We start from the raw sequence: 16,891 nt of genomic DNA, 5'->3' as shown, positions 1-16,891 counted from the left end.
GGCAAATTTGGAAATCAGTTATGCCAAAGGACTTCAGAAACTGGCAACCAAACTGAGCAAAACATTACAGAGCACAAAGAAAAAGTAAGTATATGGAAGAGATAAGGCAAAATCACTCTTAAAAGTAATAAAAAGCGACATATGTTCAATTCCAGCTTCCTCATATAAATGTGGCAAGTCCAGAGCATCAAGCATGGCTTCCAGTTCTTGGGCACTTACTGTGTGCCAGACACTGTGTTAAATGCTTTCATAGATACTCCACATTTAATCCTCACGACAATCTCTGAGAAGTCTTTTTATGATCCCCATTTACAAACAAGGACTTGAGGCTTGGAGAGTTTAAGAACCTTGCCTGGTCACACAGATAATGAATTTCAGAGCTGGGTTCATCCTGTGTCTTTGTGACTCCTAAGCTCATATTCATAAAAGGCCTTGCTGAGGATATTAACTTGGGAAGCAGTGTTGTTAAGTCGGAAGCTCTTGAAATCAGGAAGTGTGAATCCTGCTTTATCTCAAATTTATGACCTTCAACAAGTAACCTGGCCTCCCTTGATTTCCTCCTCTGTTATGTGGAGTAACAAGATGTGCTCCATTGTGTGTGTGTGTGTGTGTGTGTGTGTGTGTATCGGGGGGTGCATATTAAACGAGGTAATATATGTAAAGATATTGGCACATCAGATGCTGAAAAACTGTTGGTTCACATTTTTTTCAATTCAGTTGAGAATGAAGTCAATTACTTCTCTTTGGGGAGAGAAGAAAGATATTAGTATTCTAAAAATGGTCCATTAGTGATAATTACTTACAAAGATTTTTGACTAATGCTTGCAGATGCCACCCAATGGCAGTGCCATTGCAAAGACCCCTTCTGATGGTAAAAGAAAGAGGGAAAGAAAAAAGGAAGGCTTCTGGAGCCCACATTCCTACTCCCTAGGCATCATCCATAACAGCAAATAATGGCTTTGAAATTGATCTGACTTTGAGCTTGATTTTTAGGATGGTATTTTAGTAGCCTGCAAAGGAACCAGTAGAGCACAGTGGTTGAGTATAAATAGACTTCATTTAGACTACCCAGGTTTAAATTCTGGCTCTACCTCTTACCAAGTAGGTAAATTAGGACAATTTACTTTACCTCTCATTGTGTATTTAAAATGGAAATAAAACACATCTCATATAATTCCTGTGAGTAGTAAATGAAATAATACAAGAAATGTGTTTAATACCTGGCTGGAGCCAAAGCTCCCTAAGTGTTCATTATGATTTTAATTTTGATTACCTTCTAAAGGATGAGAGGTGTAGGTGTAGGGGTGTGTGTCTTATTGTGTGGCAACCCTAGAATCCAGCATGGTGCTCCCAAGGAGTTGGCATGAACAGAATGCTTGGTTAACCAGGGTTAGTACAACAATATTTAATAATAAGCATTAACTGAACTTTTATCTATACCAAAATCTGTTAGGTACTTGTATAATAACTCAAATTATTTCTCTTCTAAAAGACCAGTTAAGTGAGGGTCAGGGCAATCAAGTGATTCTTCCAAGGTCATGCAGGAAACAAAGGGGAGCTTGTGGATTCAGACACAGAACCTCTGAGGCCAACGCCTTCTCCTTCCTGCTCTGCCGCCCAGCTCCTCCCAGGGGCAGATGTCAGATTCCTTTCCCGAAAGTGTGCTTGGGTTTCTTTTAAAAAAAACCAACTCTATTGAGATTTAGTTTACATGCAATAAGATGCACCCAGTTTAAGTAAATGGTTTGATTGATTTTGACATATGTATACACCATATATCCACCACCAAAATCAAAATATACCTATTTTCATCACCAAAAGACTCCTTATACCTGTCTACAATCCTTCCCCCAACACAGTCCCAAGGAAACACTGATCTGCTTTTTTTCAATCTAGATTATTTTGTCTTTTCTGGACTTTCCTGTAATTGGAAGCATACAGTGGGTACTGTCTTGGGCCTGGTTTTGTGCCTGGCTTTGGATACACAGAAAATCTGACATCCTTTGATCTAGTTCTCCCATTCTCTGGCTGCCAGGTGCAGCCTAAGTCATTTGGAGGCAAAACCTCTGCACCGTCTTGCTCTCAGGACGGGCACCGATCTGTCCCTTCCCTTCCATCAAAGTCTACACTGGCTCTGTCCCTGAAGTTTATTGATACAATGGGCTTCCTGTTTGAAGGCCAACTATAAGTAGGAGGAAAATAGCGTCATACTTCCTAATTCTCCCTTTGTGCTGCTAGGGTCAGGGCAGAGTTACCCTTTTGTTAAGTTGAGATAGTACTCACAAGACAGTAGAACATCTGAGTGTTTGTCCTAAAGGCCAGCAGGGAACAGGACCTAGACCCCAACCCCAAGAGCAGCAGGCAGGGCATGACCAGGGCTCTGGAGTCCTCCATAACTTAACTTTTCTGAGCCTCCGTTTATTCATCTGTGAAATGAAGAGCCTGAAAAGATTGTCTTTAAGGGTGGCATGCTCTCTCCTGCCTGTTCTAAATGGCTTCTCACCCTTGGCTACTTTATTTCCCTGATTTTCTACAGACATGAAATGAAAAATGGAAATCAGGATGAAAAATAATTGGGAAAAAAACACAGTTTATGTAATGACAATAGTGCAAATAAATATGTTGGCAGAATTTAATCCCATGGAGAAATTGAAATAGGATTAGGGATATGAGTGCAATTGCTGAATGCAATGGCTCAGACATGATGCTTTATTTCTCAGACTCCTGGGAAAATGACACCCACACTTGTGCTCCCTTGTTTTTGCCTCCAGCTGTCTTGTCAGTGCCTGGGCCTGGGTCTCGGAGGGCATGAAGTCGGCAGCGGACCTGCATCAGTGAGTACTCACACGCTGGCCTTGCTCCAGCCCCAAAGAGAGTCATAAATATTTAAAGTAGGTATGCTACAAATACTCCACTGCAAACTTGCACTGAGTAGATATGCCTAACACACAATTTTACTTCCCCAGAAAATAATTCGGAAAGTAGATATAAACCCTAATACTAGGCTTGTGTGTCTTTCATGTTCTATTTCCAGAAAACTTGGCAAAGCAATTGAGTTGGAAGCAGTAAAGCCAACTCATCAAGTCCTGAGTGCACATGAAAAGAAGAGAAAATCAGTGAGTCAAAATCTTTCTTTTCTCCCTGTTAAAGCAAGATTTCTGTCTTTGGCTCAAGAAATAAAAGGTGATCTAAAGGCGATACTACGTTTCAGGAATTTATCATAAAAATAAACACAAACCCGAAGATTTATGTACGAGGATGTTTGTTAAAGCATTGTTTATTGTAGTGAAAAAATGGAAACTTCTTCATCATCCAAAAATAAATTACAATGAATTCAAGCAATGGAATACTATGCAACCATTAAAAATCTTATTGCAGCAGAATTTAATGACATGGGGATGTAGTGCTAAATTAAAAAACAAGATGAGAAAATCTAACAATATAACTGCAATTTTGTAAAATAAATGTGTGAATATATGCATAGAAAAAAACCTGGGAGCACCTCCCCAGAATGTTGATAAGAATTATCTCTAGATAGTGGAATTAGAGGCTATTTTTATTTCATTTCTTTGTACTTTTTTGTATTTACATTGTTTTACACTGAATAGATACACCTTTTGTAAATAAAATTATAAACGCAATTTTTAAAAGGAAATGCTTCTCTATACTTATGACCTTGGAATTAGGTAAAAGAAATACTAGGTATAATCCTCAAATAGCCTTAAAATTGAAGAAAAATAACTAAACAATTCTTTCAGGGCACCTGGTCCTCTTGTATGGCGTATTCTCTGGTCTGTCTGTGTACTTTTCCTTCCAGAACAGTTTCATTTGTGTTCCGTTTTCTTTTTATTTGCGTGTAATAAAGTCAGTAAGCACTTTAAAATATATTTTCAGGCAACATGAAGAGGTATTTAATAAACACTGCTTAGCTCTGATAGGGATGGGGTCATGGTCATTATCTGTGTCAATGACAGGTACAGGTGAGAAGTTCAGAGCAGTGATAGGAGGTATTTGAGAAGGGCAGGGGCAGTGGCTAAGGGGAGTTTCAAGTGATCACAGCCAGATAAAGCAGGTCTTAAAGGTGGTAAGTCCATAGGATGAGGGGATTTGTGAAAGCCCTGATGGAAGGGAAATGATACCAAAAAAATTTTATTCAAACTTATGAAACTGAGTCAGGAAATGGAATCGATGTTTGGTGGACATCCACGTATTTTTACCAGAATGGGTGTTCTCCTTAGGGCTAGGGTGATGGGGGAAGTTTACAGGAATTACTAGAAAGTAATATAATCTTCTGCCTTTGCAAACCAACTTAATAAAAGCCAAACACTAGTCTATACTTCATTAATTACAAAATATTTTCATACCACATAATACTATGATAATCACTAGAATTTCCTTAGTACTTACTAAATTAGGCACAAATGCTTTAGATAATTAATGTCATGGTCCCCTCAGAATGCTGGTCCAGTTTATAATCTTCTTTTCAGCATTTGCCCCTCCCTGTTGCACTCCTATCACGCTGCCACATTTTCTCACAAAAAAGTCGAATTTTGTAAAGTGAACTTGTTCCATATTGCAGCAACATAGAGTCAAAAGTGACATAGTGCATACAATTATTTTAATTGTATTTGTTGTGCTAAACCACATATTCCAAATTTAATGAACTGAAAAAGAAAAAAGTACAGTGTTGCTAGATCTCAGAGTGGTTGAGTAATGGCTGATCTGTGGGTTTTGAAGAAAGGTCTACGGTTGAGGAGAAAAGGTTCTGCACTAACTTAAGTCTGATCTCCTTAGGAGGTTGCCTAATTCCATTTTCATCATTTACTGCCCCATTGGCTATTTTAAAGTAGGAGAAAAAGTTAATTATGGTTAAGAATTCAATCTCTTTGAAATTAAAGCAATATTCACGTTAGAGGCAATAAGACAGTAAAATTAGCACTGCTAGGGCTTTTACTGACTCTCACGGTATTAAAATTTGGGCCACATGGAATAATGCTGAAGAGGAAGTAATGGGACTGGAAGTGATACCAAACTATGCAAGATCCTCCTCCGCACAGATTGTACCCATTTATATTGTTTCTACAGAGTTATATATTAAAAATAATTATCTTACCAAATGCATTCAGGGTAAATCTTGTGAAGAGATTCTTGACCTGAGGAAAAGAGAGTTGACTACTTTTCTCAGGAAATATGTCCTCTATAGGATTTTTAAATTCCACTTAATTGTGCTACTAATTGTACCAGAATTAATAAGCCAGCACCGTGACTCAACAAGAAGACAGCAAAAAAAAATTTTTTTTCTTTTTTTCCCTTTGATAGCTTGATAATGAAGTTGAAAAGACAGCAAATCTTGTCATTAGCAACTGGAATCATCAAATTAAGGCAAGTATACACAAATATCATTTGTGTAAACCCAATTTTCAGGATTGAAGCTTTTGGCTTTTGTACAAATGTGATCGTGTGTTTTAGTGTCAGTATTTCTAAGTGCTAACTGAAAAGCAAAATGTTTCCTCGTCTGAGTTATTATATAGATATAGTTTTCAACTAAATCAATAGAGGAGCAGAACTCTAAATATGATTTTATTTATAGCTAACATGTGGTGTTTATTGTATGTCAAGTGCTATATATTTATGTGTTGAATCATCGCAAAAACCAACCAATGTGGTATATGACCTTGTGTTGTCCCATTTTATAGATGGGTGGGGAAGCAGAGACACAGAGGTTAATAATTGCTTAATGTTACAAAGCTGGTTAATGGTTGAACCAAGAATTATTCCAAGTCACTGGGCTCCAAGGTCACTGCCCTTAAGCATTACCTACACTGACTGCCTCTCTATATAATTTGAAACTTAGGGCAAGATATGAATACTGAGTTTTGGTTTTATCTTTTATAAGGGCATTTGTGATCTCTGTCTCACCAGTGAGAGGAGCACAGTGAGGGGTGGGTAAAGGTGTGTAAAGGGGGATGCCTGTATTGGTTTCACAAGTATGTACGGCCCACTCCTTGTGCACCACACTGTACTAAGACATGGTTCTTGTTTCCATGTAATTGAAAATTTAGTTGGCTAAATAACGTGTGTGCAGGAAAGAGTGAATGACTTCTAAGGAGAGGAATTATGATCTGGTGTGAGAATTTAGAGCATATCATTACAGGGTCTTAAGCAGAGAGAATCACAGATGGTGCCTATATATATATGATTATTCTAGAACAATCCAGTTTAGGAGGAATTCATTTCGAGTAGGAAGGACTAGGAGCCAGTGGAGAGGGAATCTGCTCGGAAAACCCAATGATTCCCTTTGAGGGGACTTGTGCTACCAAAGTTGAAATTCTCTTTTTCATCTCCAAAGTGTTAGTGCCCAAAGAGAACTTTCTTTCCCAAGTAGATGGCCATGAGTGCCAAATAAGCGGAGACAACCTCAGAAAAAGGCGGCCGCATCTCAGCCCTCAGTGTTGCCTCTGAAGCTCCTGCTGGAACCAAGGACCCCATAAGACAAGGACATTAATCAGAAATGTTTGAGATAAATGAACTTCTATGCCCACAATAACAGTCCTGGTAAAGGGGTGCTCACAAGAATCACTTTTGTAGTAAATATTTAAAGGTCCCATAAACAGGAGTCCAGTCGTTTGTTTTCAGTTTTGCTCTTGATTTTACGAGCTTTCTTAAACAGAATTTGTTTTTAAAAATACATTCTGTAAAATATTCAGCTTTGGGCTTCCCTGGTGACGCAGTGGTTGAGAATCTGCCTGCCAATGCAGGGGACACGGGTTCGAGCCCTGGTCTGGGAAGATCCCACATGCCGCGGAGCAACTGGGCCCATGAGCCATGATTACTGAGCCTGCGCGTCTGGAGCCTGTGCTCCGCGACGAGAGAGGCCGCGATAGTGAGAGGCCCGCGCACCACGATGAAGAGTGGCCCCCGCTTGCCGCAACTAGAGAAAGCCCTCACACAGAAACAAAGACCCAACACAGCCATAAATAAATAAATAAATAAATAAAATATTCAGCTTTCACAGGAAATGCAATACAATGGACCAAAAGAGAAACTATGCTCAGTAACTGCCACTGCTTTCAGGAACAAAAAAAAATCTTTTTTTATTTCCCAGTTTCCACCAAGTAATTTTTCTAAATAGAACGATTTTATTTTTTATGAAGATTGACAGAGAAATTAGAGAAGATAAAATGCTTGCACTATAATAGTTTTCTCTCCAGTTACAATTCAAGGGATTCAGCATGTCAGTAATGAGGTGTAGTCTATTTTGGAGACTCGGATGAAGAGCCTTAAAGAACCAAATGCTCTTGGCTCCTACTCTCATTTATCAGTGGGCATGTGACCGATAGAAGGTGGAGGGGAGGGTCTCTGAGCTTCTTGTTCCTTGAATTCCATTTTGTAGAGGTTTCATATGTTTAGAGACCTTCAGAAGGCTTTGCCTCTGACTTCCTAGGGAAAGAGAGACCTGGACTTTTCCCTTCATTGTCTGGTTTTACAGTCATTGCAACTTGAGGTGAACAACCATACCATCTTTCAATCAACCCAGTTCCTGAATAGGCTAAATCCAACTCAAACCAAATTCTGTTGATTTTATCTCTGGACCGTCCTGGTCTGCCAAGCTGGGACTGTATAGGGAATGACCAATCACCCACATCATAACCCAGGCCAAGGCTGGAGGCATCAACAGAGTAGGGGACTTTGAATGCTGCTTCCTTCCTGACCCCTCCCTCCGCCTGCCCACCACAAATGCAGGGTAGTTCACAAGATGCCGGGCAGATGCCCAGCTCTCAAGCCCAGGCATCAGGGAGCAAAATTTTTCTTTTGCTCTAAGTTTTAAGAGAGCATATTAAAATGACCTCAATTGTGGCCAAGCAGATTTAAAAGAATGATGCCAGCAGTCTTCCATGTTTGTTGTGATTTTTTTGGCAGGGGTACGGTGGGGTGGTAAAGCCATTGCCTTCCATTATGCTAGCTAGAACGATGTTGGAGACTCGCAAGCCTTCGGTGATTTAACAAAATGTATAACCCTCTTGAATGAACTCAGTGTAATGAAAAAATTATACGGTGGTTCTCAGGGCAAAATGTTAGCCACTGTGATATTTTAGGCAGATTTTTGAGGTGAGGGCAGAAATGAAGAACTAAAAATACACAATCCTTCAAGCTAGCACGTGAACATGACTTGTTCCAGAACAGAAGAGTTTTTCTCTTGATATCAGTTTCTGATCCTTTTTTGCTTTTTTTGTATGTTTTTGACTCTAGGCCAAGAAGAAATTGATGGTTAGTACCAAGAAGCATGAAGCGCTTTTCCATCTTGTAGAAAGCTCCAAGCAAATTACGACCGAGAAGGAGAAGCAGAAGGTAACCTCTCATGGCCGGCTGAGTGCATATGGCTTAGAGATGGATGGGCTTCCTGCCCTTAGCTATGAACACAGGAGAACTGGCTGATTCCCCCTCTGTGCGGAGTCTCTGCAGGGCTGTAGTGTGGCAGAATATGAGAAGGATCCTAAGTTATTCCTATGGAATCCTATGTATATTCCTATATACATTTTTTTAAAGATCTTTTTTAAAAAATATTTATTTATTTATTTATTTTGGCTGCTCTGGGTCTTAGTTGTGGCACGCAGGATCTTCCTGGTGGCATGTGGGCTCATAGTTGTGGCATGTGGGCTTCTTAGTTGCGGCATGCAGACTCTTATTTGCAGCATGTGAACTCTTAGTTGCTGCATGCATGCGGGATCTAGTTCTCTGACCAGGGATCGAACCCGGGCCCCCTGCATTGGGAGCTCAGAGTTTTACCCACTGGACCACCAGGGAAGTCCCGGTCCCCATATATTTTTAAAAGGTATTATTGACAGATGACAAATTAAATCAGTGGTGTCCAATATTTTTGATAAGGAGCCCGATTAAACATCTCTCAGCTCACCCCCCAAATAAGTAAAAAATATATACACATAGCATAATGTATTATATAATGTACTTTACCTATCTTGTATATTATATAGAATACTTTTTATATTAAACTAATGTTATGAACATTATACAACATAAAAAAGTAGAAATATTTGAAGGATGTGGTAAAAATGAAATAATATTTTCAGTGATTAGCTAATCATGATGTCTTCATATAGTCATTAAGTGACATATACAGACAAAATATACATGTGGGGCAAGGCTCAGCCTTACCCGTAGTAAATATAAATTTGTATTTCTAGTACATCCTCTTGATAATGTCAATTTTTTGGTCAACTTCTCATTAGCTCTCACTAGATCGTGCCAGTTTTTGCCTTCTCATGTGGGTGATGATGCGCCTGTAATCGGGAGCGGGAGAAAGCGTCGGCTCTGACGTTCTCCTGTGGCTTTCTTGTGCTTGCATTGTTAGTTTTTGGGTTTTTTTTAAAGATTTATTTATTAATTGATTGATTGATTGCTATGTTGGGTCTTTGTTTCTGTGCGAGGGATTTCTCTAGTTGCGGCAAGCGGGGGCCACTCTTCATCGCGGTGCGCGGGCCTCTCACTATCGCGGCCTCTCTTGTTGCGGAGCACAGGCTCCAGACGCGCAGGCTCAGTAGCTGTGGCTCACGGGCTTAGTTGCTCCGTGGCATGTGGGATCTTCCCAGACCAGGGCTCGAACCCGTGTCCCCTGCATTAGCAGGCAGATTCTCAACCACTGCACCACCAGGGAAGCCCACATTGTTAGTATTAACATCAATCTACAGCTTTGTAGCAGAAATCTTTTTAAGGCATGTGTTCATTTTGTGTGTGTTAACCTAATTAAAGTGGTTAATAAATCTGTAAATCCGTATGATCCAGACTCCTGCTGATGGGCACATGTCCCAGGATGCTGAGAGTGAAAGCATTTGTGAGACCCACATCAGCTTCTCATGTTATAAAACTCCCCCTCTCCCTCCAGAACACTTCAGAATCCTCAACTGTCCACACGTGGGCACTAATATCAATTCATGTATTGAATAAGAGTAAGCTTGAACACTCTTTTTAGGCAAAAGTGAACACAAATAATATTGGAGTATTAGATTATCTTGCACACCCCTTATGGTATGTGCCCCAGATTGGAAACCTTTGAAATAGTCAATATCTTCCCCCAGAGATGGAGTCCCCCTAAGGAAGTGCAGGCAGCACCACTGCAACCCAAAACATTCTTAAAAGAAAAAGAGAATTGTCATTGCCAAGTAACTCTATTATTTCATCTGAGGAAACTATCAGTTGAATAACTTAAATTCATTGTTAGCAAGATATTACAAGGTTCTTGTGTCAATCTTCACAGTTTGAAATGATCATAACAGGTACTGAGTAATGAGACAGCTTCCGAAGAGGAGGCAAAACCAAAGTAAGTTAAAAACCTAAGCTCCAGGACCTTGTTGTAGGCATTTGGAGCCCTCATTAGAAGCTATTCTTTATTGATGTTGAGGAATGACAAAGGCAAAAGCATGGGCAGCTAAGTGGTGAATTTTTGCTTCCTTCCCTCATTAGCAGCTTCCCTGGGAGGCGGAAGTCCGTGATCCTCCCCTGCCCTCCTCCCCCTGGTCCTGTCAACCATAGCCCTTGGCTGTCATTACATCACAGACCCCTACCATTGTCATCACTTCACCTGGTAGCTTTCTCTTTTTTAGTCCTAAAGCTAAATGCCTAAGGCGGTGTTCATTTTTGCATCTCACATAGACATGCCCATGATCTCCCACTTGAGCCGGGCTGGTTCAGTGCTGCTCAGCAGTCCTTCCTGTTTTTCTGCTCAGCAATCCTTGTTCTCACCAGAAGCTGATCTACATCTCCATTCTTCTCGCTCCTCCATCCCCACCACCCACCCTCAGCAGACCATCTTGCCTCCAGCGTCACAGAGTAAATAGAAGTCAGTACAGCCCCCTGCCTACTGAAGTCCTATGTGCAATGCGACAGGCCAGTTCTTCATCCTGTGCTCTGATTCCCATCCCAGCCTCCTCTCAGAGGCCCTTCCCTGGATAATTCCCTTCTCTCCTGTATCTCTAAGGGTTGCTTCCCATCAGCCTTTTCAACTTCCCTCTATCTTGGGAGAGTAGGAAGAATCAGGGAGATACCCTTTGTCTCCCTGATATTCCTATTCCTGCTCCTCTCCAGATATCATCATCTCTTTCTTTTTACAATAAGGTTTATTGAAAGGGTTATCTGTGCTCTGTCTCCACTTCCTCATCTCCCGTTCACTCCTCAAACCACCGACCAAGATTTCCCCACCAATTCTCTAGAAATGTTCTTGCCGTTGAATACGTGGTCCTTGTTGCTAAAGCTAATGGGTGCTTTCCAGTTCTGACTTTATTTAACTTCTTGGAAGCATTAAGCATCATTGACTTTCCCCTTCTAGAAACATTCTCCTCTTTTAACTACAATGACATCTTACTCTTTTGGTTTTCCTTGCTGTCAATTTTTTCTTAAGCTCCTTTATGGACTTCCCTCGTTCTGCCTGAACTTTCTATATTGTTGTGCCTGATGATTTCTCTCCTGGGCCTCATTCTGTTTTATTCGGCATCATATCTCCAGTGTCCCACACAGTACTCTCAATATCAAGTGCTCAGTACATAGCACATACTCAACAAATATACTCTCAAGGCTTTGGCTACCATGTCTCTGCTGACAATATGCAAATTTATATCTCCAGCGCAAACCAGTCTCTGAACTGCTCTCTGGCATCTCAAACTCAATATCCAAAATCGGAACCATCACTTCCCTCTACCAAAAATATTTTTTATTCCTCTGTTTTTTATATATTTGGATATCACCATCTACCATATCCTCCCAATTCTAAGTCCTAAACCAAATACTTCCTGAATTTATCTACTTATATTTATCCCCACTGCCACTACTCTCTCCCAGGCCACCGTCATCACTGCTTGGGTTACTCCAACTGACAAACTGGTGTCTTGGCTTTCAGTGTTTCCTCTCCTTATCTATTCCCCATACACAAGCCAAGCTGACTTTTCTGGAACTCAAATCTGAGCATATTATTCTCCTTTAAAAAGCCTTCAAAGGTTTCCAGGTGACCTCAGGATAAAGCACAAACTCTTTTATGTGGCCCTCAAGACCCTCCCTGTCTTGGCCCTTGCTTAACTTTTCAGCATTTTCACTTGCTATTATTTCTCTCAAACTGTGTGCTCCAACCTCACCAAAATTTTTTTTTGGTATCATGTCATGCTATTTTGCCTCACCAATTCCTACTTTCATTTTAAGTTTATTCACACAGGGATCATTTCTGTGAGCACCCACTCTGTGACACCTGAATACTTCTGTCATCTTGGTATCTATCAAACAGGATAACAATGGCCTGTGTGGGTCCTTGACTAGAGAGGGAGCCTATCTAGTTCCTTTATCTATTCCCAGTGTCTAGTACATGACACGGTGTGGCAGTCAAGAAATGTTTGGTGAATGAATTAATGAATTAATGAATCGATGTTTGTTCTAAGAGAAAGAAAAGAGGAAAGAAAAAGTATTTAATCTTTGACAAATTTTAGGAAAAGTTTTTGAGAAGTTCCTTAAATAAGAATATGAGTCTCCATTCTTCTTCTGTATCTGTTTGGGGTTATTTACTGTAAATTTGCTGAGCAGAAACTTCTAGTCAATAGCTTTAGAGTGTAGGCTGATGAACGTGAGTGGTGAGGAGAAGCAAGTACAGATCAGGAACCTCCAACTCAAGACTGTAATCTACCAATGATTCCTGTACTCTTATTCTGTAAATCTTTCAGGCCTTGGCATTTCTTACCAGGACAGGTAGAGATTTGTGCAATCAGTCTCCAGATTGACTCTGTTCTCATTGCTGGGTACACTCAATAAGAATCAAAGAACAATGACTTAGCCAAGTATAGCCATGGTACACATTCAACCCTTTCTCTGTATCATTATCAGGCTAAAATTCACAAGCTCATATCTCTATAGATAAATGGCTCATTACACTTGATATACAAAACCAACCGTGTCCTGGGTAGGTCATACATCAGAGCTGAGAGACAGTTGAATGGCTAGCATATCAACTGGAATAATAAAGTGAGTGGTGTTAACATTCAGCATTTTGGATGAATGTTCTTCATTACTGAAACATTAGTCAAAATGTCCTTAAACATAAAGAGGAGCATTCTTAAAAACCTTTATCTGTGTCCTTGAAAATCCTAAACTGCTTAAATCACAGGACTCCTTGGTGCTGCTTGAACTGTGGCTTGAGGACCATTTGCATCAGCATCATCTGAGGAGGCAGTGAAAATTCAGATTTCCTGATCCCACTACCGAGCTACTGAATCAGTATTGCTCTTGGTGGAACCCTGAAAATCTGCAATTTTCCAAGAATCTCTGGTCATTCCTAGGCATATTAAAGTCTGAGAATCATTCATGTAATACAACTTCTTCCTTTCTCAAAGATGTGAAATTATGTGTCTGAGCATTCTGAGAATTCAATTCAAACTACCCTGGTCCAGAGAGTTTTGTATTACTTTGATTTTCACAATCAGGATGGCCAACTTTGGTGACTGGCCAGAAGGGGCTCTTTGTGAAGGAGCATATCCTTGGGGGTCAGGATGACAGGAAAGCATTTGTCAAGCTGTCCATAACTTGCAGTGAACAATGGCATGTATCTCAGGCTCTTTCTTCACTAGTAATAGTAACGCTCACTAGTCTTTGAGTGCTATACTAACTGTCAAGCAGTGTGCCCTGTTCCTTACCTGTGTCACCTGCTTGATTCCTCAGAGCAACACAGTGAAGTGGGAGCATCGCTATCCCCATCACAGAGATGAGAAAACTGTGGCTTGTGAAGTTTAAGTAACTCACTTGTAGTCAGAACCAGGACCCTAATCCTGAAGTCTGATTCCAGAGTTATATTGCAGAGTTTATATAGTGAAAGTGAAGTGAGAGAATGGTCTCCAGGCCTAATGCTAGTTTTAGAAATTATCTGATTGTGCAAATCTCTACCTGTCCCAGTAAGAAATGCGGAGGCCCTGAAGGACTTATGAAATAAGAGAATGGGAATCATTGGTAGATTACAGTCTTGAGTTGGAGGTTCCTGATCTGTACTTGCTTCTCTGCACCTGTCATTTGGCCTCTTCCTTCATCTGATGAAAGTGGGCATATCACTGTATTTATTGTATTTAAGGACCTCAATTTCCTCATGTGAAAAATTGAAGGAACCCTATTGAAAGGCTCTTCGGTTTCCTTTCAGTTCTGACATCCCTGTTTTCTGAGAAAGGTCTTTGATTTTGTCATCTGTAGTCACTGTTTATGACTTTAGCTGGGAGATGAGAAACTCATCATTGGGATGCATATAATTCTTTCTCCAGAATGACAAAGGGCTTTCATAAATGCATTCATGAATATGTGACACTGACGTTTTACCTTAGCTCCTCAATAAACTGAAAAAATCAACTGAGAAGTTGTCAAAAGAAGATGAAAACTACTACCAAAAAAACATGGCCAGCTGTTCTGCCAGACTGAAATGGGAGAACACACTGGAAAATTGCTTCCAGGTAAGTTATGCATTCATGTTTTTTCTTTTTTTCTTTCTTTTTCCAAAGAGCTTTGTGTGGGAGAGAAATCACTGCTCCCATTCTATCTTCTAGGCACCCTTCAAGGGCTATGAGAAAAACACTTAACCTAGATGTCTCCATCCGTCTCATTTTTCTATCTATATCACAACAACGGGAGATAATTATGATTCTTACTGGTATGGCTGCCAGGATTCCTGGTGTAGCGGACGTCTAGCTGGCCTTCAAGATGTGTTAGGTATTGCTGTTACTAAGTACCCTTATCAGAGGCTCTTACTAGGTCTCTCCTTCCTTTTTCTCAGTGTCCTTTTCTCCTGTTAGGGTCCTCCTCCACCTTCTCCTTCCACCCCAGCCTGCTTTCAGCAGTTCCAACTTTTATGTCGAAGCTATGGAAATTCTCTTCTTCGCTTATAAAGTCTTCGTGATGGTGACAAGATTTATATCATTTACATTTCAAAAGAGCTTCTTTCAACTGAGCTTTAAAAATACTTAAGACTCTAGGTTTTTTCATTAGAATCCAAATCAAGTGAAGAATCTACTAGAAGTCAGAATCTCCATAAAAAAAGAAAGGTTTCCTTTCATCCTCTTTGTTTCCTGGTTTATTGCTACCACCGTGCTGGAGGCCACTGGTATTTCTCCCCGCTCTTCCTTTGAGTTCACACAATTCCTCTTACTCCCATAGGAGTTGTAAGTTTAAGTTCTAAGCTTATCCTCTTGCTTAGAGCTAGCCTCTGCCCCCTGAGTGCCAAACCAAGCCCTACTAGACCCACTTGAGATACTCCTCTCGAGTCATCCTTGCCTCACCGTAACCAATAAGGATTCCCTTACTTAGTATTTCGTTGGCTTGTACATACTCAGTCTATACCAACAAGTCATTGACTCACATATTACACTATGTAGTCCTTATTCTCTGTTGTTTTGCAAACAACAGGAGTAAAATGTGATACTCATGGAGACACATGACAAAAGTGGGCTGAACTCAATTAAAATGGAATTTTATTAGAAGTGTCGAAAGTGGAGATGGGTCAACCAGGGTTGTTCCATTTCATTTTTTTCTCCATTCTCCCACCATTCTTCTGTAAAAGTGGAATATAAGAATGTATTTTAACGTCTTATGAAGTGTCCTCTTACCCTTTCTTACTCTGCAGATTGGATTCACAAATTCTTTCAGAGAACATTCATTGAACCATGATTAAGGTAGTTTACTAGATACTGTAAAGTCTCAAGTGCAATTATTAAATAATGAAACCAATTGCATAAACCACATGTCAAAATTAGTCTTATTACTTCATAATTATTCTATGTTCAAGCCACATTTCCTACCTTCCAAGAAGAAACAATTCAGTTGTTAGAAATAACCTATAATATATTTTGAAAAATAATAGCCTCTCGAGAATTCCCCAGTGGCCCAGTGATTAGGACTCCATGCTGTCACTGCCATGGGCCCAGGTTCAGTCCCTGGTTGGGGAACTAAGATCCTGCAAGCTGCTCAGTGTGGCCAAATAATAATAATAATAATAATAATAATAATAATGGTAATAATAGCCACTCTATCAAAAATGACCACAAATCAAATGTTTGGTACTGTTAGTATTTACTAGACGAATTATTTTAGAAAGCCTTTTGCAATAAATGCATCAGCCTTAAAAATGTTCACATTATCAACTAGTGTTCCTCATCTGAACCACGGAACACAGAAAATAATGTGAGTGACTCTTTTCTCAGTTCTCCAAGGATGGTAGTGACTAATACCCTCTAGATGCAGAGAAGAAATGGTAACTCATTGCAGATAACAGATGCCTTAGGACATTAGGGTTTAATTCTCTCCTAGAACCTCGGTTGAAAAACCTAATTTCCTTTCCATAAATCCATCTTGAGGAAGTAGATGAAAAACAAAATACAGATTTCTGTTCAAAATACATTAAAAGTAAAAGGGAAGAAGCAATACAAATGGCCAAAATTAAGGGGATGACTAAATAAATCAATACACTCTACACAAGGCACTATTAATTAAAATGGTGTTTTGGAGACTAGTGGCATTGGAAACTGCTTATGTATAATGTTAAGTGAAAAAACAGGATACCAATTTGAATAATTTGGTTGATACTAGGAAGATAAAATCATACATACACACATACCTCCACAGACTAAAATACATCAAAATGTTAACAGTGGTCATCTCTAGGTGGAAGAATTATAAATGATTTTAAAATTTATTTTCTTGTAGCCCTTTATGGCCCCAAGACAATGTCTAGGGTGCTTGTTAAAATTCAGATTCCTGAGTGCCTTCCTAGATGAGGTAAGTCAGAACTTCTGAATGATTTTCGGAAGGGGTCTAGGTGATCTCTAGATGTACTAAAGTTTGAGAGTTCGTGCTCTAGAAAAAGCAAGGT

At 39.9% G+C, this 16,891-nt stretch overlaps 1 protein-coding gene across 9 annotated transcripts in view; it reads left to right on the top strand.

Annotated features, from left to right (window-relative positions):
• NOSTRIN (nitric oxide synthase trafficking) overlaps positions 1-16,891 on the top strand; it is a 57,506-nt gene that overhangs the window by 20,877 nt on the left and 19,738 nt on the right. For all 9 annotated transcript variants that reach the window (XM_082396846.1, XM_082396851.1, XM_082396852.1 and 6 more), the window contains 6 exons: positions 1-84; positions 2,772-2,834; positions 3,035-3,116; positions 5,320-5,382; positions 8,251-8,349; positions 14,355-14,480. In XM_082396846.1, coding sequence (XP_082252972.1) covers positions 1-84; positions 2,772-2,834; positions 3,035-3,116; positions 5,320-5,382; positions 8,251-8,349; positions 14,355-14,480 — 517 coding nt within the window. The remainder of the gene's footprint in view (positions 85-2,771; positions 2,835-3,034; positions 3,117-5,319; positions 5,383-8,250; positions 8,350-14,354; positions 14,481-16,891) is intronic.

Source organism: Balaenoptera borealis (assembly GCF_965194805.1).
Source record: "Balaenoptera borealis genome assembly, chromosome: 6".
Taxonomy (NCBI): Eukaryota; Metazoa; Chordata; class Mammalia; order Artiodactyla; family Balaenopteridae; genus Balaenoptera; species Balaenoptera borealis.
Note: the sequence above shows the minus strand (reverse complement) of the source record. Positions and strands in the feature narration are given on the sequence as shown.